A 26,248-nucleotide genomic window follows, 5' to 3' on the forward strand; every position below is an offset into this window, starting at 1 on the left:
GAAAGTGAAATTTTCAAAGGACTATTAAATACATCCTGCTCTTAAACCAGACATAGGCAAACTCGGCCCTCCAGATGTTTTGGGGACTACAACTCCAATCATCCCTAGCTAACAGGAACAGTGGTCAGGGATGATGGAAACTGTAGTCTCAAAACATCTGAAGGGCCGAGATTGCCTATGCCTGTCTTAAACTGAGCATTTACTGCATGGTATGAGCAAATGTCACAAATGGAGACTATGACCAAATGAAACCGACAGTTTTAAAAGTTACAAATAAACCACAGAAAGAAAAAGAAAAGAAGACACAAACTGCCTGATGAAAAGTTGACATGCCTTTAAAGATCACTCTCAAGTAACTAAGTTATTGCAAGTTAAGAGCATTTTAGATCTTGATAGTATCACCTTACGACCAAAATTATAATAATACCCTGTCCACAGTTTTCTTTAAAAGACCAGTATGAATGCGAGGTGCTCCTAGAATCTGTGCCGTTTTAGCTGTAGCGGATCAAGGATATTCGTATTGTAGAAACTCCTTAATTAACTGGCAGGTTGACTGGTAATAATGCAGCAGAAAGGTGCAGAGAAGGAGGAGGAGGATCTTTCTGGCCAGCTACAAAGGCTCAGAGCACGCAGCCTTAGGGCTCAACCTCAGCCCCTCAGGTATCAAAACATTCGCCTAAGCAGGGTTAATTATTTTTAGGAAGATTGTTACTTTTCAAGGCAGACAAAAGTAGCTCCCTGCCCCCCACCAACCCACCCACTTGCCTGATCAAAGAAGTCTGTTAGAAGCTTGCTTAACAATTTATGGCTTGCTCTAACATTATTCCACAAGAAATTGCACTTGCTGGAAGACAAACCCTAAGAACGTTGCAGTGCCTTTATAATCTGCAAACCTAAAGAATTGTTATGGGTTGACAATTGAAATCTGCCTAAAGGAAATTATGCTGTTAACACACACAGCTAAAATAAAAGTACCCTGATGATCGTACTCTGTGAGGTGCCATGTCTAACGTGGCCAGCCAGCCAGAAATAATCATAGCTATGTCCAAAGAAGAAGTGACTTGCTGGCAGCTCCTGAATGCCATCTTTGACCCAACAAGGGTCCACAGCTCCAGAGGGGTAGTAAAACGGGGCAGCCAGAGTGAGGAAAAGCAGCAACAGGAAAGCCCACCGGCCAGTTTCTCTCTCTCTCTCTGGTCTAATCCACCCTGCCTTGGACAGCAGTAGACTTGTTTATACATTCCTGATGGGCACAATATTAAGTTTTCCATAGCATGCCCACTATTTTGGCTGATGTAAATATTTCTTTCCTTACTTATTTTTTATTGTTAAGATTCAGTATGAATTATTAGCAGATTGTTTAATCTTAGTGTAACAGTGACTATTAATATGAGATGTTTGGGGTTTATTGGAAATGTTGTTTTTATGGCTATTTAAATTTGCTGAACTCTCTTGCGAATTGCTAGTGAATTATCATGAAATTAAAGTATATTGTTACGAAGTGCTTTTGCAGACGGGAACATACCACAGAAAAGCAGCAGAGAAGTAAACCATTGAAGAAAGCCAAGTTCGTTGGAATGAGAACGGGGGAAAGAAAGAAGCAAAATACTTAATTTGTTCAGTCCAACCTGTACTGATCGTTGGAAGCATGTCGTGTACGGCTCATGTAGTTTTAGTGGGCAAGCATGCGCTGCGAAGTTCCCTGTTCAAACAGCCATGAAGTGCAGGTGGTTTTAAGCATGGTTCCCTCAATTTCTCTTTCTGCCCCAGTTCCTCCATCCCCCTCCCCCTCCGCAATACGATGATAACAACGCTGACCTCTTTTACCAGATTACTGCAAGGATTATAGAGATAATGTACCAGTACCCAAAAAATGCCTTCTAGAATTCATAGTATGACAATACTTTGGTTAGAAAAACCAAACTGTCACAAAACAGGGAGCAAGTGTCTGAGTTCTCCAGAAATCTTCATCAGGCCTGCTTGTTATGCAAAACAGGAAGTGGGAGGGGCAGGGGCAGAGTGTTGAAGCCATAAAGTTTGTACAGTACTGGTATCTCTCTTAAGATAGGGAGTGGGAAGAGGGACGGGGCATAATAGATTAGGTTTCAAGTTACACCTAGGTACACTGGGATGAAGAAGTGCCTGATTCCCCCTTTTAAAAATATAAAACCCAGTAGTTCACTAGCTCTGTCTCCAGTCTTATACAAACTACAGAAGTTATTTGTGGTAGGAAACAGCACTATATACATACACACACACACACACACACACACACACACACACACATGCTTTGTGCATGCATATATGTGCAAAGCAGAGATCAAACTTAGGTAGTGTACCAGGTTGGGAAAAAATATCAATGGAAACTGAATATGGCAGCTTTACCTAGAGGCTGGAGAGAATGTGCACTCCAAGAAAATGTGTGGTATTCAACTACGTATTAATCAGAGTAGATCCACTGAAATTAATGACCATGACCAAGTTAGGCCCATTAATTTTAAGCGGTCTCCTCAGAGTAAAACTTAGCTGAACACCACCCCAAAGCTTTGAACCGTCCCAAGTTACATTATGCTTCACGTTGCAAGTCAGTTCTTATCTGCTACTAACACTATTTCGAATGTATCACCTCACAGTGACCTTACCACAGCTGCAATCCAAAGTATATTTAACCAGGAAGCATTTTTAGAACTGGACAGTTAAGACACCCAAGGGTGGGGGAATCACTGTTGGAAGGCGCTTGGATTTAGGATAGTAATGAAAGTCTGTAGCTGTACAGCCACCTTTTCCTCTCTCCTTTTTTTAAGAGTTTGAATAAGATGTTCATTACTGTAGTTATCTTCCACCTACTGTGTTTTAAGCGTTATTTCTCACTCACTCACCACCACTGAGCTACATCTCTTTTTGTTTTTTGTTTTACAGACTAATTAAGCATCATAGCAGTATCTTCCTCATTATCAATTCACCTTCTGGATTGAGCTCAATTACTTGGACCTTCACAGGTGGGCCTCCGGTCCAGTAGAAGCTCCCTCTGGCAGAAGAAGGCAGACAATTCTTGCCAGTTCCCCCTTCTCTTGCAGCCTTCCTCCACTGCCACTATTCTAGAGGGTCTCCCAACAAAACTTGTCAGGGAGAATGAGGGGGCTGCAGGGCAAAAAAAAAAGCTTCCACCTACAGCTAGCAGCATCCTATCAGCAGAATTCCACTCACTGAAATTTAATAAAATTTATTATTAAAAATATATATTATATTGTTCTGAAAATAAGCCAAGTACAATATTTTGATAAACAAAAACCTATTAAAATATTGCCGCACGCCACTCCTATCTCTGAGAAATGTGAGATTCCAGGGCTCCCAGGCACTTGCCCAGGGTCCGTGTTTCCTTTTGGAAATGGGGCACAGTGGAAAGTGTGGTGTCTTTATGATATATGGTTTATTTACACAGATATACAACCTGAGCCTACAATGGAGGGGCTCACAACATTAACACTCCAAGTGGGTCTTGCTTCTCCCATAGCTGCACCCATGGATCAGAAATCCCATAGCTGCAGCCATGGAACAGAAATCAACCATTGTACTCTGACCTTCTCTCCAGCTGCCTTTACCAGATTGAAACCTTTCCCCTCCAGGTCACATCCCAGTCAACCCGAAGCACTCTACCTCAAACTCTGTCTTTGTGTTCTAACTCACTCAGATCTGGAGGAGGGGCCCCACCCACTTGCAGTCTGGCACAGAGCCTTTGCTTTCTTAATGACTCATCACCTTCCATTTGTTCCCCTAACACCCTACAGCCCAGGCAATTTCCTGGTCAGGAAACTGGCCTGGCTTATATTTTAACATTTACAGGATCCAATAATTTAGGGGAGTCTAGTACCCATAAACTCATAACACTATTATACTATTCAATCAGTAACACGAAGACACAGCCATCCATATCCCCTCAGTTCAAAATTCTAGCCAGTCACTTGTACAACAAATACAGGTGACACACACCTAGACAGCTTATACTGGCCAGCATGAAGACTATCAGAAAGTCTTCATGAATATTCCAAGCTACTATCAATCATGGACAATGACAGAAATCGAAGCACATGCATTGTTAACTACTGCATCTTTAAATGGTCATTAGCACACTCCTAAATATGTCAATGTTAACAGCAAAGTTAACACACACAAAAGCAACCTATCTTTCTGAAATTAAACACCTGAAGAATGAACTTAATGGCTAGCAGTTTTATATTTCAGTTTTATAATACAACCACAACTCAGCAGATTGTCCACAAGCCAACGCTGTAATTAAGACAAGAGTTTTTCCTCCATTACAGACTCAAATTCAAAATTTTAATTGTGGATGTTCAAGAAAAATAGATGGGTTCTTGTTGTTTCTTAAGACCAATAAAAAGGTGGAATCCTTGGTCATTTCTGGTCTGGGCACAACATCACAACTCAACCATAAAGCCATATAAAAGCTAGCCTTCTGTAACCCGTTAATCTCCAGGTATTGTTGGGCTCCAGCCAGCATGGCCAATGGTCACGGGTGATAGGAGCTGCAGTCTGAAATACCTGGAGGGCACCAGGTTCTGGAAGGCCACCATAGCCCATCTTGAGAGGAGTCCATATAGCAACATTAATCCCCTTCAGAGAAACCAGTATCAAGACAGGAGGAAACTATGTAATTTTTAAAACCATAGCTCCTGCTTGCTTTTCACTCTAGATCAGGCATCCCCAATCTTTGGCCCTCCAGATGTTTTGGACTACAATTCCCATCATCCCTGACCACTGGTCCTGTTAGCTAAGGAGTTGTAGGCCAAAACTTCTGGAGGGCCGCAGTTTGGGGATGCCTGCTCTAGATTCTTGCATTCCTTGAGTTTCCTATAGGTGTGTCTGTAAAATGTAAGACAGCTTCAAGCACACAGACTCTGGTCTTGTGGTCGCCATGCTTAGGGGTAGCTCTGAAGGGAGGTTGGAAGCCACGTATTCACATTTTAGTATCCCTGGAAAAACTAAAGAACACCAGGTAAGAAGATGTGGCTATCAGTATGCTCTTATTACAGGGCATTTGGGGGGGTAGAAGCTTAATCTTTGCAAATTTTGGGCTAGTATATAGAAAATACTACACAGCACTGATACAGTTGTTCAAGGAATTCAAAGTGCTTCACACACATTATCTCAAAACATTGGTATTCTTCATCCCTCTTCTGCAAACAAGTACAGGGGAGGTGAGAGTGAAAAATAGTTTTCTGGGTTAGGTCACACAGTGGATACATGGCTGAGGTACAGTTTGGACTAGAGTTGTCCCAGTGCATACTCTCAGCTACCATACCATGCCTGGTTTTGAAACTTTAATATAAGGGAAAGTGCCCGTTTTGCCTTTTGTAGCCAATGTGGCATCTAATGCTAGTTCCCCCTTTAGCATCTTCCCCAAATAAAAATTCCTGGCTCACTGTGCAAAAGTCTTAGACACCACAACACACTTAACTCATGTGTATCTCCCAGCCATGCTAGCAAAACATGCCTATACGGCATGGGTAGGCAAACTAAGGCCTGGGGGCCGGATCCAGCCCAATCGCCTTCTAAATCCAGCCCGCAGACGGTCCGGGAATCAGCATGTTTTTACATGAGTAGAATATGTCCTTTTATTTAAAATGCATCTCTGGGTTATTTGTGGGGCTTGCCTGGTGTTTTTACATGAGTAGAATGTGTGCTTTTATTTAAAATGCATTTCTGGGTTATTTGTGGGGCATAGGAATTTGTTCATTTTTTCTCTCTCCAAAATATAGTCTGGCCCCCCACAAGGTCTGAGGGACAGTGAACCAGCCCCCCCCCTGCTGAAAAAGTTTGCTGACCCCTGCTATACGGTGTATAAGCAGATCAAAAGACAACAGGTTTTTGGGGGTTTTTTTAAACCTGCAGGTGTCACATCAACTCCAAAATTCACCAGCTGCCACTGTCAGCTGCCCTAAAATCTATGAAATCATCAGACCAAATGCTATTCTCACTTAATCAAACCTGTCTCCATGGTAGGAAAACGTAACATATACAATTAGCAAATAAGAACGCTGACGAGGGAGGTTGCTGAAGTGAGAAATATATTGATTCATGTGGGATAACCTGAAATGATGATCAACCTACAGACCTTAGAAAATCAGGCTATGAATCTAAGAATATGAGGAAAGGGCAAATTTCAGTTGTAGGGTTTTCCATGCAGAAGGTCCCAGGTTTAATCCTGGGCATATCCAATCAAAAGAATACCAGGGAGCTGTGCATCTCTTCTGGGTAACTGAAGAGCTGTTGTCTCAACATAGACTATTCTGGGCTAGGGAGACCAATACTGTAGTTTAATTTCACATAAGGCAGCTTTGTGGGTTTCATGTTCTGTACATATCCTACAGTTTAGTGAAAATAAGCACTGAACAAAAATACAGCCCTATTATGGCCAATAAGGCAATTCATGTAAATAAAGTTACCATACTTCCTGTCCCAAGATTTTAACACTGAACAATTGACACTGAATTGAAGTTCATTCACAATAAAAATGTTTACTGTGTTTTACTCCATTCAGTTGAATAAACAGATTAAAATAAAGACCAAAGGTCCACCTAAATGTATTCATGAAACCCATGTAAATTACTATGGGAGAGAAAAGATGGATTAGAGCACTAAAGGAAGCCCAATGGAGAGCGAATCCACTATTCAGAACACCCACACAGAGACAGCAGCTCCCGACAAGAAAAATGTTCTCTACAAAAATAAACCACAAAGATTCTTTTCATGAAAAATTAAAGAGTGCTCTATATGCAGATTACATGACATTTAATTTTAGGAAACTCTGCTGAAATGAAACTCTTCTGTGCATGATTCACAGTTCATGAGATAATAAATGATTAAATAATACACATCCTTTTAGATAATTTAATACTTTTCTTTCTTTCTAGCATAATTAATTCCTTCTTGAGGTATATTTCACCTAGATTTCATGATTAAAGCAGAAATGGAAGCCATTATTACTTACTTACCTTGACACTGAAATCCTTGTTTGCCAAACCCCCTAGGCAAGAAAAAAAGAGAAAGACAAAGTTAGCTTTTTTTTTGTTGACGTAATATGCAACAGCAATATTATTTCCTGTCAAAGGAATACATTTTCTTAACTTCTACATATTGAGTAAGTCCCATTGAGTTTAATAGCACTTACTTCTGAGTAGACCTGTACAGGGTTCTGCTCTCAGCCTCTTTACACTCAACAAAAAAATTCAGAACAATTAACTTGCAAAGATTACCTACTGATACAATTTATGCCTTATATTCACAATGTAAGGACTCGTATCATTAATACTATTATGGCTCTTGATGTATGCAGCAACACAACTAATAAAGGAATAATTTGTCTTGGCTTGTTTTAATGTCCAAAATATACTTATGATGCAGGAGAATATCAGGTGGGGCGTGTGTGATAAACTGGCAAGTGAGATACAGTAAGTGGGCCAAAACACCTAATCTCCCAGGATTTGTTGAATTCAGTGAGAATACTGGAGCTGCAAGGTTCTAGTTACAGTGGTACCTCTAGTTACGAAGTTAATTCCTTCCTGGGGTCCGTTCTTAACCTCAAACTGCTCTTAACTAGAGGCGAGCTTTCGCTAATGGGGCCTTTTGCCGCACACGATTTCCGTTCTCAACCTGGGGCAAAGTTCTCAACTCGAGATAACTCTTCCAGGTGAGCAGAGTTTGTAACCTGAAGCGTTTGTAACCTGAGGCATTTGTAACTCGAGGTACCACTGTATTCACTTTCTCAAAACTGTCTGGATGGCCTTGAGAGTCCTCCTGCCCCCTTTGTTGTGGTTACTGCTTTTTCTTCTTAATATAAGAGGATCTAAGGTAAGTGAAAAAATTAACACACACACTCATAAAAAGAAAGCTTGACCTTATATCTAAGGATGCAAGACAGAATTTCTACCAGTTGACAAAACACATGAACCTCTGTTATTTATTTTGCTGACACTGTATGCATTTCCAGGGGGGTGGGGAACCTACATTAAGGAGCTGATATACAAATACTTTCTTCATAGATGTTTATATACAGATACTTAGTTTATACTACTCAAATCTACGTGCATGGAGCAGCCTGCAACACTATAGGATGGCACACACACAAGTTTTTTTCACAGTGAAGTGGAGACTTCAAACACACATACACATTTACTTTATATGCACAAATCTGTGGGAATAAAATTAAACACACAGAGGAATTCAAACAAAGCTTAACAATATTGTTTGTGAAAACCGTCCTGATATTGACGGGTGTTTATTTTAACCACCATTTTTTTAAATATACATGCCACTTTTAAAAAACACTGCTGCAACTGTCTCAAGATAGCCGGAATGTTGAGGTCAAATGCAATATAAGCAATAATGCTAAATTAACAACTAAATTGATGCCACTGAAAGTTACTAATACGTAATCAGAGCATCCCGTTTTTGTGTTCTTAAAAGTTTCTATACTTGACAGAACTAATTTCTAAATAAAATGAGTAATCAAACGATGCCACACAGAGTACTTTATCTCTGATTTATTGATTTTTAACACAGTTAAAGATAAGTGCAGTACACTTGCAGCCTACACACATTTAACTTGTGCTAATTCAGTTTTATGAACTTGGCAAATAAATGGAATGGAATGGAAAGCGGGCAGGTGCACAGAAAAAATACTTTGGCAATCCCACCCTCTATTGCACCCAATGTGTTTTGACTATACACAATTTTGGCTCTAGGTGCTATTCCTGGAATGTAACCTCTGTGTAAGTTGCGGGCTTGAAGTTGAGTGGTACAGACTTTTTCCTGATTCTTCACTGAAGGGGACCAAAAAGTGGTGGTTCCTCCACTAGTCTCTCTCTCTCTCTCTCTCTCTCTCTCTCTCTCTCTCGCTGCAAACACTCTACAATTAAACATTTTTTTAAAGCTTAGATTCTGCTCAGAAGCGTATGGAAAAAAATGTAACTTTTTTTTAAAAAAGAACTGATTGGGTGACAATGGTGTTAACACTGCTGCCCCTTTAGAGAACAGCTACCCAAATTTTGTATTTACAATTCACAGGTTTTCCGAAGTTTCCCAGACTCTCATTAAAAAGGCACCTATATCTTATCTCTGAAGCAGAAAAAGGTTACTGCATGCTGTCTCTGAAGAATATTAAAAATCCTTCCTAGCTGGAAAAGGCAGTAGAACACAACTTTTCTTGTCATCTGCCAGCCACAGGATACGTTTCCCCATTCAAATGCACCGTATGATTAAGTGCCTTTTATCAACACAGGTGCCGATGTTCTTCAAATTGAAGCGGGTCAGCCAACCAGAACTGGCTCAGAACTCCTTCTCAGGCTGCTTGAAGTGTACATACAGCCTGAGAGTCTTCTTGCGCAACATGCTGCCATCAATGGGTTCATGGCCTCTAGCCACAGGTTCAGTGCCTCATGTGCCTTCACCAGGGCCTCATCCTCCACGTGGCTGGGAACCTTGGCAGTTGCGGGTGTACAGGCACTCGCTGCCCCCGATGCCCGGATTTTCTTCTCCCGTGCCTTAATGGCACTTAAGCTGGATTCTTTCCTGCCAAACTTGCATGCCACAGCACACATGCTCATGCTGCCTGCTAAACAGTCCATAACTTCCAATTCCTCCTCCAACGTGGGCACCACTCGCAGTCTCTTGGGTTTGTTTGTCATCCCGTGAGGAAGATGCAGCTGCTGTGCATTTAGGTGCCATCTCAAAGAACAGCTAATAATAATAATAAACCACCTGCCAGAAACTCCTCCGAACTCCAACACAATCCCTCTCTCCCAACCTCCTTCCTCAAACTCAAACTCTTCACAGGCCTCAATGGTTGGCGCAAGGACTCTTGGGATTGCAATTGTGAAGGCCCATGGGATTGCTAGGTGCTGTTCCTGCGCCTTTTCTGGCTTCTTCACGCCTCTCCTGGGGCGATTTTAGCCATTTTTAAATTCACTTCTGGTTCAGTGTGATGTGCACACAGTCACACACATGTTGAATGCATGTAAAAGGAAGGGTTGCCTGTGAGGATAGACCTGACACCTGGAAGTCCTAAGGTTCTCTCATAGCTATGGGAATGGCTGAGTATGCAGTCCATACCAAGGGCTCTTGGACGAATAAGTTGCAGCATGCGAATAAAATGGATGTATTTGAATGCAAGCAATTCACAATAAGACAACATGAAGACTCGTTTTTTCTTCATTCAAAATGAGCCCATGGAGGAAAGGTGCACAACCAGTTCACAGTCTAAACCACAGCCAGATATGTGCATGCAAACGATATACAACACCACTTCAGCTAGCTGGCATTGTAACAGCCTGGCATTGTCTCGAGGAAAGAAAGCACTGCTTTATCCCCTTGTGGCTCCTGAGTGGTTTTTATTAGTTTCCTCCATATTGGCTATGCGCATAAATCTTATTTATGAGCATGCACATCTAAGAGATGCAATCTGCAAAGTATTTTCAAATCCCCTTGCCCACCAGAGGCAGCAGCAGGAAACACAAAAAAGGGAAATGCCAAACTCAGTGCAAAAGATTCAAGCAATCTTGTCCTAAGCAACTGCAGAATCGTAAGAGTTTGTAAAGTGGCAGGGATGTGGAAGAAGGGCAGCATGCACACAAATGCTTTTATGCACAAAGTGGTTACAGAATCAAGGTTAAGTGGAACAGCTGCATGCAAGCACGGTGTACATGACATAAGCCAAATGCTAAAGGGGAATATATATAGGAGAAAGGAAAAACTAAATGAATTCAATGAGTAGGACAACTTATGCTGTGGTTAAAGAGAATGCAATCTGTTATGAGTTCACTGGCATCTTATGGCAGTTCCTGAACAAGTGTATGGGTGCTGGAAGAAAATAGATGATGGCCAAAAACTGTAATTCAGTCCTGGCACTGGGAGGTCCTGTGGGGAGGTGAGTGGCTCCTGGGTCCAGTAACAGGTAATAGCACAGATTGGGTGTAGTCTTTGATTCGTATTTATCTGCAGAAGCTCAGGTAGCAGTGATAGCTATAAATGAATGCCACCTTTGGCAGGTACACCTACAATGTCTGTTTCCGGATCAGGATAGCCTGGCCGCTGTGAACAATCCTCTAGACTTGATAGCGTGAATCTGCTCCATCACCTGGGACTTTGCTTGAGGTTGGTCCCAAAGCCAGGGCTGCTGCAGAATACTGCAACCTTGTAACAAGGTTACTCAGTGTAGTATCCTGCCACACACATACCGGTATTATACCACTACTAAAGGAGCTGCAAGGGCTGCCCGTAAACTACAGGTCTAAGTTCAAGGTTTCGATGTCTGCCGACCAGGATACCTGCAGGAGCTGCTCTCTCTCCCTACTGCCATCTGAACATTCTGCTCAGCTGCAGAGTTCGGCTGGGTTGGGCAACTAGCGTGAAGGGCTTTCTCAGTGGTAGCCCCCTTCTTACAGAATCGCCTCCCCTCAGAGCTCTGACAACTGCAAATGCATTTTAGCACTTCTTAAAAGCCTACTTGTGTATTCCAGCCTTTTCTGGAGTTTAATGTTAGGAAACCCAGAGACCAATTTAGGGGGTGCAAATAAGGAGAGGAAGTTCTGTGGCACAGCCCAAAGTCCTTATGCTAGGAGAAGTACTTTGCTGGATACCACCTCTAATGTTGTAATGTTACTGTGCTGTTGCTTTTTAAAATCATTTTCACTTGTACATTGACTCAGGTTGGGTTGCAACAGGTAGTAGAAAAATGAATAAATATACAATAAGTAAAACTTCTAGAGAGTAGGGTTGTAGCAGAAAAGAACTCCCCTGGGTGAAATTTATGTACAACAATTTCCTTGTCAGCTAGGTAAGGAAGAGCCAAACTACATATGATAATAGGAGCTCCATGAGTAGATCTGTAGATATTTTAATTCTTTACTTTGGAGGACTGTGAATTTGATTGGACCAATAGCATGGCAGGGGAAGACCATATTTCCACACACCATTTTCCTGATCTACAGTCAACACATACAGAAAGCTGCTGTTTGACCCTTCAGGGAAATAATACAGGTATTGTCATGGGCGTACCCAGGATCAAAACTAGGGGGGGCAAGGGGAGGGGCCAAGGCACGGAGGGGGAGGGGCCACAAAGTGGGCGGGAACGGTGAACTCGCGCTCCGCCGGGCTGTGCCCCTCCCTAGAAGCAGGGCTGGTGGGCGGAGGCGGAGCCCAGCCTAGCGGAGCGCGAGTTCAGCGTTCCCGCCCGCCGCGCCGCGCTCTCTGGTTCCCCGCTGCGCTTGTCCTTGCCTGAGGGCGCGCCGGGGAGCTGGAGGGAGGGTGCGGCGCGGCGTGGCGGGAATGGCGAACTCGCACTCTGCCGGGCTGTGCTCCGCCTCTGCCCACCAGCCCTGCTTCTAGAGTAGGGCAGCTGCCCTAACTTGCCCCGTGGTGGTACCCTTGGGTATTGTGCTTTTCCCTCAACTTTGCTTATAGCATGGGAAAAACAGCATGGGGAAAGAGCTGAAATCCTCCAGCACTACTGCTCTGACCTAATTCAAAATCTCTCCCCACCCTACTCACTTCAGCTGCTTTTAAGTACTGTAAATAAAAACAAAAACGTTGGGAGATCCATCTGAACGTCTTGAGTGCAGACTGGCCAAAAGAGATCTGCTACAGAAAATAATTAGATTGCAAGGGTTGCATCCACCATGGTTCATGCCTTTAAAATCAATAAACTTATTGCACATAATAGAAATGAGATAAACATGTGCAGTAAACTTTAGGGTGCAGTAGGGTGGTAACAAACTGTACTTCAACAGACGACAGGGGGTGAGGTGGGTTGGAGAGGATGCTTGGAAAAGAAAGCCTCTATCCATGGGAGTAGCCAGGATTTGTGTTAGGGGGCAGAAACTCAGTTAGTTAAGCCTCTACCTAAATGAAGTTGGTAAAAAGGTAAAGGTAAAGGGACCCCTGACCATTAGGTCCAGTCGTGACCGACTCTGGGGTTGCGCGCTCATCTCGCATTATTGGCCGAGGGAGCCGGCGTACAGCTTCCAGGTCATGTGGCCAGCATGACAAAGCCGCTTCTGGCAAACCAGAGCAGCACATGGAAACGCCGTTTACCTTCCCGCTGTAGCGGTTCCTATTTATCTACTTGCATTTTGACGTGCTTTCGAACTGCTAGGTTGGCAGGAGCTGGGACCGAGCAACGGGAGCTCACCCCGTCACAGGGATTCGAACCGCTGACCTTCTGATCAGCAAGCCCTAGGCTCAGTGGTTTAACCCACAGTGCCACCTGGGTCCCTAATGAAGTTGGTAAAGCAGCCAAATAGAACAATACACAAGGCAACTGATAGCCCACAGCATCACTACAGGGAATTTCCATCAGTGAGTTTAAGAAATTTGAAGAAGGGTTCTCTTTATCTCAAGTGAAATGCAGTTGGAAGTCTCACTAGCTGGTACAGTAGCCGAGTATAACAATGTATAAGATTTTCTTCCTTATTGTATCATGTCAGCAAAGTAGTTACATGGGGAAAGCAGCAGGGGATTTGGAGCAGTACTGTAGTAGCTCAGTGGAGGAGCATCTGCTTTGCATGCAAAAGGCACCAGATTCAATCCCCAGCATCTCCAGGTAGGATTGGGAGAGAAATCTGCCTGAAGCCCTGGAGAGCTGATATCAGACAGCATGGACAATCAGGGCCGACTCTAGGTATAGCCCCAGTGGGGCGGGGTGCTAGGGCGCCAGGCTGGCAGGTGGGACACTGTGCGACGAAGCCGCGCGGAAGCCGTGCTGTGCGCTGCGAGGGCAGGGGCGCCGGAGCGATCTCTGCGCCTCAGCGCCAGGGCGCCCGACCTGCTCGAGACTGCCCTGTGGACAGTACTGAGCTAGATGGACCATTGGTCTAACTCGGTATAAGGCAGCATCCTACAATGTCCTATGTAATCTTGCATCTATGGTCTGTGCAACAAATAAACTTTGTGCCTAGAAGGAAACTCCAAAAAGCCCTGTTGCAAATATAAGACATAGAAAAAGGACCTTTGAGGGTGATGGAGGAAGAGGGTGTCTTGCATCTGTATTATTATTATTATTATTATTATTATTATTATTATTATTATTATTATTGCTGCATTTACACATCACCTTTTTGTCCAAGCAGCTCAATGCGGAGTACATGATTCTCCCCCTCCTCAACTAATCCCCACTGAGAGGCAGCGATTGAACCAAAATCACCCAGTGAGCTCCACGGCCAAGTGGGGATTTGAACCCTGAACTCCCAAGGTCCTACACGAAAGCTCATACCAAAATATAAACTTAGTTGGTCTTTAAGGTGCTACTGAAGGAAATTTTTTATTTTCCCAAGGTCCTAGTCTGACACTCTAACCACTACACCATGCAGCTGCTTACGGAAGTTGCCCCCTGTGGCTGAATGGTATTTAGAACGATCCCTTAAGCAGATGTTGTTGGTGTTGTTTGCATATAACACTTTCAGTGCTTGACTTCCTGATCTGGGGCGGGAGGTGAAGGACAGAAGAGTACTTATTGTGGTGCAACAGTGGGAAAGAATAGTGAAATAGCAAAAGAGGAGCCTTACACAGTTAGACTCCTGATCCATCTAGCTCAGTACTGGCAGCAGCCCTCTAAGAGCTCAAGCAGGCAACATTCCAAGTGCTACCTGGAGGTGCCAGGAACTAAAACCGGGATCTCTTGGAAACAACAAGGAGATGCGGAGGACAAGGTTTCTGTGTCTCTAATAGTTGCACAGAAGATGGAACTTTAGGAGATACAGCTTCTCATGCTAGAGTGAGAAAATATGCACTTCCCAAACAACTTGGAAAAGATGGGGAACTCCAATCAGCATAGCTCTCAAGGCCAGAGATTATGGGAATTGCTCTCTAACAAAACTTGACAGCCAACCATTTCCCATCACCGGTGGTGTAGAGACTGGCCTGCATTTGCATCAGTGCAAATGGATTTATAAGCGTCCTGAGGTGGACAGGGTGAGACTGTTTCAGAAGGAAGCCAGCTCAAGGACCAAGAAGAGGATTGTAGATGGAAAGAGGGGTGTTGCTGGTCTGCATAGGAAGACTCATATTGGAGCTACTTTCGTATCAGTGGGAGTGATGAACGGAGTTCTGGATGCAACCAGCTTCCTCTGGAGGATACAGCTGGTGTGGTGTGGCAGCTGAGAAGAAGGGGGCTACAGAGCCTTCCCTTTAAAAAAAAGAGTGTCATTCCAGGATTCCAGCAAGACAGGTTGCGTCATAGGAGAAGTTTTTGATTCCAGTACTGCATGGGGGTGGAACTCTTTTACTGTATGAAATCAAATGGGCTTCTATGGGGTGCCTGTCAAGGAGTGCACATGCATGTGTGGTACAGAAGGACTATCTAAAGACACTATTTTTTTCCCCAGATGTGGTCAGCAAAGCGGTGCAATGGACAGAAGGACTGGTGTGTGTTTTTTCCAGATCTGGATAAATGGGTTGGCATATTTGTGGGGTGGGAGGGAGGCAGCTCTCTTTCCACATGAAAAGGGCGCCTGCCGAACTACATCCCCCAAGAGTGACAAAGTAGAAAGATCCTTTCTGGCAAGTTGGTGGAGTGCAGGAAAACGGAGTCCATTGGGTCAGCCTGGCCCAGAAGTCTTTGTATGCCCCGATGAAAAATGCAGCGCCACATGAACCACCCCCCACAGGGGTGGTGCCTCCCTCCCTCTCCTCTCCGTAGGAGGAAAGTAAGAAGGAGAGACACATCCCCTGCATGCAACTGTCAGCGGGGAAGGAGTGCGCTGGGGTCTCATCGAACTGACGGAGCCCCCGGAGAGACGGCGAACCTCAAGCGCTTCCTCCTGCGGGTGGAGAGTGAGTGTGTCTCTCTTTCTGCCCCAAGTCCTTCACCTGTGAAGTCTGCCGAGCGGCTGAAGGGAAGGAGATGACTAACAGCGCTGAGGCGGCGCGGGGAGAGAGCCAGCCAGCCTACCCGCCCGCCTTGCCTGCTTCTCCGGGAATGAAAGACTGCGAAGCTCCTGGCTGGAGGAAAGGCAAGGCAAGGCAAGGCGGCGAGGGAGAGCCGCTGGAGTTCCCCCTCTGCAGCCACCGCACCGCAGCGCCCGGTTCCCGGGCGGGGGGTTGGGGTGGGGGTTGAGGCCGCGCTCGCTGCTTACCAGATGAAGTCGGTGCAGTGGCTGCAGAAGGTGGGCTGCTTGAAGAAGCGCGCGATGAATTTGTGGTCCCGGACCTCGTGCACGTTCTTCTGCCGGAGGGCCCCTTTGCGGGCGAAGCGCCGCGCCACGTCGGGACCCGCGCCGGGCTCCGGGTTGGGGAAGACGTCGGCCATGGCGCGCGCGACCCCCGCTCGCTCCTTCTTTCCTTCCTTGCTTGCCGCGCCGCGTCGACTTTTGACTTCGCCTCAGCCAGGAAGCGCCTCCTTCCCTCCCACTTCTCTCCCTCTGCCCCGTCCGGCAGCCGCCGACACTCTGGCAGCGGCGGGGATGGGCGCTGCCTCCTGCCCGCTCGGGCTCCTCCTGACGTCTGAGCCACGCGCAGCAGGGAGGCGGGGGGGAGGATCCCTTTCCCCGGGCCAGCCCCCGACGGCTCCGCCCGCCCGCGCGCTCACTGGACCCCCTGCGGCGGGGGGAGGGGCCACCAGAAATGGGAGGGCGGGCGAGCGCCGGAGAGACAGAGCGAGAGCCGGGGAAGCCCGTCTCTAGGGCAACAAGGCGGCGTGTGGGCGACTCCCCCAACTCCGGGGGGGGGAGAGAGGAGGGGTGGAGAGAGAGAGGGAGGGAGGAGGATGGCGCGCGCCGAAAAGGGCCCTCTTCATTGCTTCGCGCGCCGCCTCTCCTCAGTAGCACTCTGCGAGCGAGTACCCTGCTCATCACCTGTTGCATTCGGCGCGCAAGCAGCCGCACCTCGGATCTCTTCAGATTTTCAAAATAACGCGAGCGTGCGCGCTTGCGTGTGTGCGCGTCGTCGACGTGGCGCTTAGGAGACTTTTTGCCACATGTGGAGAGAGAAAAGTCTCCCGCCGGACCCTTATTCCCTCACTTTGAAAGGCACTCAAAAGAAATGGGCCCGCTGCCCTGCCCATTTATCGACTCCCCTCCCGGCTCCTCAGCGCGCTGATCTGGCCCAAAAGGTGCCACCACGGCTTCCCGGAGGAACGCATCGCTTCCAGCCGGTTCCGTTTGGAATTATTGGCCAGCCAGTTGGGGAAGGGAGAGAAATCTGCGGGGTGGACTCCGAACTTAACTCGTGTCCACGTGCCTGCAGCGAGGGATTGTGCTTTTTTCTTTCTTTCACGTTGCGCGGACCACACCGCCATGTATACCTGTTGCCACACCGAGTCGAGCAAGGAAGTGTCGCCTCACGTGAGCGAGGCAGAAAGCCAAAGCCTTGTTTGTGCACGAGCTCCGCTCCTTGCTTCCGAGACTGCGGGGATACCCCTCTGCGCCTCGCAATGCCCGGATATAATGCCAGCCGGGGCACAAGGAGCCGTTCCTCGGAGGTGACACACAGCCAAAGCTGCCTTCTTCAGCTTTGCTGCTGAGCGCGGAGTCCAGAACAGCACTCGGCCCCCGCCCGGCGCGCGGGAACCTGTTGCTTCACCCTTCCTTCCCCTCAGACCAGGGCACCGACCGACCGGTTCCTGACGCAACCATGCGGCGGCCCCTCACGCTGGTGGGAGCGACTGGGCTGCGAGGACTTTACGAGGGACTCAAGCCTTCAGGGCTGAGGCGAACGGAAGGGGTTGGAGAAAAGGCGGTGTGCCTGGCAGCCGGAGTACTGCGCCCTCTTGTCCCTCCCTCGCACGCGCAGGCGGGCGGGCCACCGTTCCTCTTTCCGAGTTTCAACGCGAAGAAGGCTAAAACAAAAAACAAAAAAAAAAGCAACCCGCAGCTCCCGCGTCCCTCAAGTCTCTAGAAAGGTCTCTGGGGAGGAGCCGCAGCGAGACTGACAAGCCGCTCCTCAACAAACAGGCCGGGATTGCAAACAGTCCGCTGGGTCGACAAGGGCAGCCGCGAGTCTCACTCAGGAGACTCCGAGAATGGAATCCCCGTTCTTACGTAGGGGAAAGCAGCGCCCAGAGCGCGCAGCTTGCTTAATTTTAAAGGGCCTTTCCCCCCCGTAAAATCCAGCAGGAGCCCAGAGATCCCTGCAAAGGAGCCAATTCCTAGGGGCCCCTTCGTCGTCGTCCCACCGCCCCACAAAACATTTGAGAGGGCTGGAGTGGAACTCCTCCCCAGTTGATGGGCGTTGCCATTCAAATAGTGTGGGTGTGCCCTGTCCTGTGATCAGTTATGCGTAGCGGGGCTTACCTGCCCCCCCCTCCCCAATATTTTATTCAAATTGGCACCCCTTGGAGCGCGGCTTGTGTTGGCTCAAATAAATTCACGCTGGTGCTCCTTGGGCGGGCCTCTCGTAGGGGTGCCAACCTGAATGAAATATTGGGGTGGCCCAGGTAAACCCCACCCTGCACAATTCATCACAATATACGGTGCATACACACCATTTGAATGGCAACGTTCGTCAACTTTGGTGTGTGTGTGTGTGTCTGCCCCTCAAATATTTTAAGGGGGGCAAAGATACCTCGGCCCCCCAGGAGTTGACTCCTAGGGTCTCAGACCGTCTCACGGGTTTGTTCTTTTGTGTTCTGTTGGAAGCTGCCCAGAGTGGCTGGGGCAACCCAGTTAGATGAGCTGTGTGTACAAGAAATAAATTATCATTATCATTATTATCATTATTTTATTGATGGCCGCAAAACAGACAGCAGAAACCCACCGTCCCCAACATTAACGAAGTTGGGCTGATGTGAGTTGTAGTCTAACAACATCCAGATAGATTGGGAAGCAGCAGCAGTTTAGGGAGTGACTGCCTTTGCAACCGTCATAGCAGCGATCCATAAGGAATTGTTCATTTTTTAAGTGGATGGCTTTTTCCTATTCCAATTACTTGTTATCTCTACTGTTGTAAAGTGTGTCCTTTTATTTAACACAGATCATCAAGCTTTTCTGGCCAGTGGGCACACATTTGCAAACCAGCTAAATTGTTGTGAACACCGTACACAACACCCTTCGGCCACACAAACATTCCAGCCAATTCAAAAGGCTACAAAGGAATGATTATTTCAAGACTGCGGGTAACAAGGAAGCCTCTGCAGGGACATATGTAGCAAACATGTAACCCTACTCTGGGAAACCATGTCATTTGTTACACTGCAATGCAACTGTTAGACTTAGCTGTCAATGTGTGTGTTGGGGGAGTTGTTTTGATTTATTTGTTGCCCAATATAAAACACCTCTAGATGACTCGTAGACAAATTTTAAAAGCAACCATCAAGTTTAACAATAAAACAGCACACCCTATACACACAAACAGCAATAAACGTGATTATTATAATCCCTTCAAAGCCAGGGAGAAGAGCTACAACTTAACCTGACATCCAAAGGATGTTAACATCGGTACCACATAGGCCTTGCTGAGGATGCAATTGAAAAGGCCCTCTCCTTGGTCACCCCCTCTCCAAATGTATTTCACAAGAGGTACTCAGAGAAGGGTGTCAGATTATGAACTCAGGGTCCAGGCATGTTCAAGCCAGGGAATAATGGATGAGATTGACCTAAGAAATCCCATGAGCAATGGGGCTCCCCCCCTAACTCCCAGCACTCCTCAAAATTAGCTTAGGGTTGTCAGGAGAAACCCAAGAACAGTGTGCCAAAGGAGGGGGAGTCTAGCAAGTTTAAATGCTTGCTTTGATGGAACTATAAAAGTGACACTGGATTATTCCCAGTAATATTAAGTCCCATACAATTACCGTGATATGAAAAGGATGAGTACGCAGTGCCTGTCTGGAACCTCTCAGTGGGTCTACCCAAAGTGGGTGTCATGCTGTGCAGAAAACGGTTGAGTCAGAAAACCATTCAGTAAAAGAAAAGAGGACAGGATGCTGTTGTACCGTTTGCCTCACACAGCAGCCACAAAGGATTACGGAGTCAAATGCAATTTCCCACCCAGGACCATTTTGCTGCCTGCAGGAAATAACGAGTTGGTCCTGCCCATTTCCACTTACAGTTCCAGTTCCAACTGGACTGGCAGTCTAATCTTATTTCAACATTTGTGTTAGGACAGCATCCTTCACCTGAGTCCAAATGGTACACACACATGCAGCCCTGCTAATAATAATAATAATAATAATAATAATAATAATAATAATAATATGTCTGGGCTGAACAATGGGGGTGGAGATGCTCCTTTACCCCCCTGCTACTTCTGCCCCTCCACCACTTGCTGCCTGAGGCCACCACCTCACCCTACCAGACACCTGCCCCTTTTCCCACTTGGACTTACAGCCAGATTTCCCCCTTATTCTATTGTTTTCAAATGTTTTCAGATGTTTCCAATTGCTTTTAATTCCTTTTAATTTGTATTGCATGGCTGTTTTGTTGTTCAGTGCCCTAGACTCCTTAAATAAATAAATAAAAGCCTACAGGTAAAATCAGCTGAGGGTGGCTGATAATTATGATGTTCACAGCAGGCATGGGGGGGAGAACTGAACCCTTTTCTTTCCTGCTGTGGTCCTGAGCAAATTCACTCTTCGGACTAAGCATATAATTCACATAGCGCTTATATTTCTTCACATGTTCACACATTCTTCACTCTCTATAATTTGGCTAAATCATACCTATTCATTATCACTTCAGGGCATATTAGCAAAAACAATTAAAATTCAGATTAAAGGGGGAAATCAGCACTTTATTAAAATATGAACCACTAACAGGGGGCAGGAATTGTAATTTTACCCTATTAAAGTAACCCAGTCAGTGGTTGTATTATATGAAGTTAAGTCTTATCTCAGTTTGTGCTGTGCTTATATTATGTGGGTGTTCTATTATAGTCCCTGTGCAATTATAATGATGTAGCAAATTATATGTAACAATTTGTTTTAAAAAATAATCTTTAAACATTTGCTTAAAGGATTTGACTCATGGCTTCTATAAATATATTCCACTGATTTTGTTAAAATCTATGAACAAAGCATGACAATAAATAATTTATTAATTGTTCATTGTTTTAATTTTTTTTCAGTATGTCCTTTTGTGCTTTGCATAGATATGGAATCATTAAAATATATATTTTCCCTACTTAGTAAGAAAATTACAACTGGGTATGTAATGCACACACACAACCTAAAGTGGACACCAAATAAAATCTTGTTTAAAAAGAAGAAAAGAGGGCTGTGGATTGCAAATAAGAATGGATCTGGTATAGAACATTGCTGATAATTTTAAAATTATCCGATATATTTACCATTCATTCCTCAGCGAGAAACCAGCTGAGGAGCTTCATGAAACTGTGTAAGTAGAGGAGTAGTAGTTTGGATTTGATATCCCGCTTTATCACTACCCTAAGGAGTCTCAAAGCAGCAGGGCCATCTTAAACGCCCCTGCCGCTGTGCTGCGCCGGATCTCTCCGGTGCCCTCCCGCCCCGTTTCCCAGCGCGGTGGGCGGGTGGGCGCAGCTGCGCGGTGGACCGGCGGATTGGCCGGCCAGCGGGCGGGCGCAGCTAGCGGCGCCTTTCTGGCGGGCCGGCGCCATGGTGCCCTGCGCCACCGGGGGTCTACCTAGAGCCGGGCCTGCAAAGCAGCTAACATTCTCCTTTCCCTTCCTCCCCACAACAAACACTCTGCGAGGTGAGTGGGGCTGAGAGACTTTAAAGAAGTGTGACTAGCCCAAGGTCACCCAGCAGCTGCATGTGGAGGAGCGGAGACGCGAACCCGGTTCCCCAGATTATGAGTCTACTGCTCTTAACCACTACACCACACTGGCTCTCACTGGCTGTTCCATTCATAAATATCTGGAGTCTTTAAATGTTCAATATATTATTTTCCAGGAAAGGTAAAGGTCTCATGACTGTGTACATCAGCCACTGTAAGGTGACACAAAACAGGACCTTCTCTGTGGTGGTACCCCATGTATACTGCCTTTGCTCAGAGGTACAACTGGTACCTTCAATATTTGGTTTTTGGAGCCAGTTAAAAATGTAGCTTTGCACATAGGACTTGGGAGGAGGTTGTTCAAGATGATGTCCACTTGCTGCAATTGATTTTAAATTGCTTATTGAACCTGCTGGATCAGGCCAATGGCCTATCTAGGCCATTTCTCTACCTACCTGCAATTATCAGCACCTTAATTTTATTGTGTCGATGTTGAATGGTAAGCAACCAATGGCAATTAGAAATTGAGCTAATCAATCAATAAATCAGTGCGTACAAGGTCTTGCCCAGCACTGAACCATGGGCATGATAATCTGGGAACAACAGCAGACCTGATTGGTAATCTGGGTGAGAGACCCACGGGAGGTGCAGAGGTGCAGTTGATTAATAAATATTTGTTAACATTAGTTATAGTCCAGCTAAAGCTATGGACTGCTAAGTATCAATGATTTCACATTCAAATCAATGGAAATTACCAATGCTTAATTTCAGTTGGCTTACATGCAGTAATTCTTAATCATTGCTTCCCTCACTGCCATTGACTATTAAATCCCAATCTGTCCAAAAGGGCAACATAACACTTTCATGCCATTTACAATCAGTGCCAAAGGGATTAATTAGATTTGTGGAGGCCACTTGCATAATTAATGTCTCCACAAGACTATTACAATCTTCCACGCAGAGATGGGATAGATGAAACCCATTCCTATCCATCTTTGTTCAGGAGCAAGTCTCACTGAATTAAAGCATGTACAGGACTACAGCCTATGGGAAAGAACCGGGGGGGGGGGGGGACAGATACCCCACCACATTTAAGTTAGAACATTTTCCAGAAGAGTAGCTGTGTTTGTCTCTTGCAGCAAAAATAATGGGTTTCGTAGCTCCTTACATACTGGCATTGTTTCCTTTCAGCAGCGTGACTCCCCTGTGTGCCTCTTCAGAAGATACACACTGAAAGGGGCATGTTGCCAATTCACATTGCTTAGACTGCAAAAAACGTAACAGTCATACATCACTAGCTTTTAAACTCTGTTATAAATGTAGCGTGCCATATTTACAGTGCATGTTGATTCTAGACAGAGGGACTTTTTCCTGGTCATGCTGTGGGTGTGTGTGCCAGCCAAGGAGAAGACAGTAGATTTATCGGGTAGTGTGTATGCAGATCCTCCCAAGTGTCCTTATTTTCCAGGGACATCCCTGATTTAGAGAAGCTGTCCCTATTTTCATTGGAGAGATGTTGGAGGAATGTTGGGGTTATCTGACCCCTGAGCCATCTGAAGGCAATCCTGTATATGGAAGTGTTTCTTTAATGTTTAATGTTTTATTATGTTTTCATATATGTTGGAAGCTGCCCAGAGTGGTAACCCAGTAAGATGTGTGGGGCATAAATAGCAAAATTATCATGATGGAATGGGATGTCCCTATTATCATTGGAGAAATGTTGGAGGGTATGGTGGAGGGGGACATGTTGTAAAGTGTTCTTCCATTGCAACACCATAAGCTGCCATCAGTAGTACACAACCAACAAGGCCATGGGGCTCACACTTGCTCCTAAGTGGTAGGTGAAGAAGCCTCTGGCACTAAACTGGCCACCCAGATGTCTGCCTCAGCTCTTGTTCCTTTGCTTCTCTGTGAGTGGTGTTGGGAAGTCTTGGGCTAAGCTTATGCTGTGTACACACTAAACGCAGTGCTCAACTCCCGGAAACCTATGTCCCCACTGTGGAAGGACGTGAGGAACCAGAATTGGCTTCCACAGTCAATTACGGACTCACTGTTAAAACCATGTTTATGGAAGACGATCTTACTCGGCTACGACTGATCACCAAAGGAGAAGATACCCAGTGCTATTTTTCTAGAAAAAGAGGTGTTTGAACACTTCCCTTGTTCTCTTATAATGACAATGGCACCCACTAGAGCAGGCATCCCCAAACTGCGGCCCCTCCAGATGTTTTGGCCTACAACTCCCATGATCCCTAGCTAACAGGACCAGTGGTCAGAGAAGATGGGAATTTTAGTCCAAAACATCTGGAGGGCCGAAGTTTGGGGATGCCTGCACTAGAGAGGTGCCGGAACTGAGTTCTGGCTGAAAAAAAAGAGGCCCTGACTATAAATTTAAAGCACATTTGAAACACATTCTTTCCCTCAAAAATCCCGGGCACTGTATTTTACCCCTCACAGAGTTGCCATTCCTAACAATCCTTAACAAACTACACTGCCCAGAATTCTTTGAAGGACAGAAAGTGCTTTGAATGTGTATCGTGTGAAAACACAGCATGGTAGAGTCTACAAAGGGGAAAAGGATGGAGCTGGCCCTGGAAACACCTGTTTTTGAAGGGGTTTATTCTCAAACTTGATGAAACTGAGCTATTTCTAAATGTATTGGGTGTTTTGTGCCTTCCTGTGCACCTTGCAAACCACAGGGTGTGTGCTTGCTCAGCTCACTCAGTCATACTGTACTGCTTTTCCATCCTTCCAAGTTGCCACAGACCTGGGAACCACTTACCACAAACAGACACACCGATGCGCATTTTCTCCTCTGACTCATGTACACCATGCTGCCTGTACACCTTAATCACCAGCTTGAGGTAAATGGGCCTGCTGGTGCCATCTATCTCATTCCTCTCTTGGTAAGGGTGGCTACCCACACTTTTGCCCTTTGGCTGATTAGAGGTTTATCTTCTACAGTATAAGAAATGCATGCTTCACATATTTGCATCTATAAGGAATATTCATGCTTCGCATATGTGTCTGCTTCTTTTGGTTTGAGAAGAAGCAGGCTAAAATGTTGCATGCATGTGCAAACACGCCAAAAAGCCAAGGAGACAGTTGACCATTGTCTGCTTTCTCTGGCATTTGAAGGAGTCCAAGGAGGGCCTTGTTATATGGTCTGATTTGCAATTTGCTTGAAAATTGCACAATCCACCTACATATCAAGATATTAGGTAGTAATTTTCTTCTGCAACTTGACTCCTCCCCTTTTGTGGAATTTCTCAGTGGGTACATCGATGCCATGTTTCATGCCAAGAGCTGCAACCTAGGGGACAAGCTTTCTACATTTAGGGTTGCCATATGTCCTCTTTTTCCAGGACATATCCTCTTTTTTCATGGGTGGAGTCGTCATAGCGATCCATAGTTGAACAGAGGTCAGCAAACCTTTTCAGCAGGGGGCCAGCCCGGTCCACTGTCCCTCAGACCTTGTGGGGTACCGGATTATATTTTGAAAAAAAGAAAAGAATGAATTCCTATGCCCCACAAATAACCCAGAGATGCAGTTTAAATAAAAGAACACATTCTACTCATGTAAAAACATGCTGATTCCCGGACCGTCCGCGGGCCGGATATAGAAGGCGATTGGGCCACATCCGGCCCCAGGGCCTTAGTTTGGGGACCCTGGTTTAGAAGCTGGCAGGTGTTTGCTCTTCAGGATATGGCAACCCTATCCTTGCAATGAGATATAAGGACAGGCTGCCAATAAATATTGCAGTGATTTAGGGCTTTTGTAGAATACTCTGGATCTTTGTGTGAAAGAATAGTCTTTGGGCAGACTGGGGGGTCTTTCTAAGACTAAGAGAGCATGATCAATCAATCAGATTTTATTCGACCATCTGTCAGAAACAAACATTTATCCATACAAAAATCTAAACATCTAAAGGAACTTAAAACTTAAACCTACAAAAAGAGCATGATTTCATAAAGCCCACCTGGTCTGTGGGACATATTGGGCAATATTTGTTTACTATATGGATTAGGAATATTCTGAAATGAGGCACCTTTCCTAAGAATCCTGCATGGTCATGGAACAATAAGGAAATGTTGGAACATGTGGAGTTTATTGAGCGTGGATTTGTTGGGATGGGGGAATGTCGGCCTTAAATATTTCACAGACTTTTGATTATCTGAAGAAGTGTGCATGCACACGAAAGCTCATACCAAAATAAAAACTTAGTTGGTCTTTAAGGTGCTACTGAAGGAATTTTTTTATTTTGAAAAAAGTGTTCTGTATTTACAGTATTGATAAAGTGGGTTGCTTGTGTCTAGATGGCAGTGCTTTTTTCTCTCGTACTCAATGGTACGAAATTCCACCACCTCTTAAAAAAAGAAAAGTAGAACTCTAATGGCTGGTTCTTGGCAGTCTTGCTCACTGCCTCTTTCCCCCAGGTATAAGAGCAATAAGCTGAAAGCATAACAAGATGGCTGTCTAATCCTGTACATGGAGTTCATTGGGGCTTACACCTCAGAAACCACGTACAGGATTGCAGCCTGAATCATTGATA

General features: G+C 45.5%; 1 protein-coding gene across 2 annotated transcripts in view; it reads right to left on the reverse strand.

The window, feature by feature from the left end:
- The window catches only part of PRKCA (protein kinase C alpha), a 193,587-nt gene extending 176,047 nt beyond the window's left edge, over positions 1–17,540 (reverse strand). For both annotated transcript variants that reach the window (XR_015948372.1, XM_035104019.3), the window contains exons 1-2: positions 16,146–17,540; positions 7,014–7,045 (exon numbers count right to left, since the gene is read on the reverse strand). Coding sequence is in view for 1 of the 2 variants with exons in the window: in XM_035104019.3 (XP_034959910.1) it covers positions 7,014–7,045; positions 16,146–16,318 (205 nt within the window). In the remaining variant the exon portion in view is untranslated. The remainder of the gene's footprint in view (positions 1–7,013; positions 7,046–16,145) is intronic.
- Positions 17,541–26,248: the final 8,708 nt, after the last annotated feature.

This window comes from Zootoca vivipara, chromosome 2 (genome assembly GCF_965207765.1).
Source record: "Zootoca vivipara chromosome 2, rZooViv2.hap1.1, whole genome shotgun sequence".
Taxonomy (NCBI): domain Eukaryota; kingdom Metazoa; phylum Chordata; class Lepidosauria; order Squamata; family Lacertidae; genus Zootoca; species Zootoca vivipara.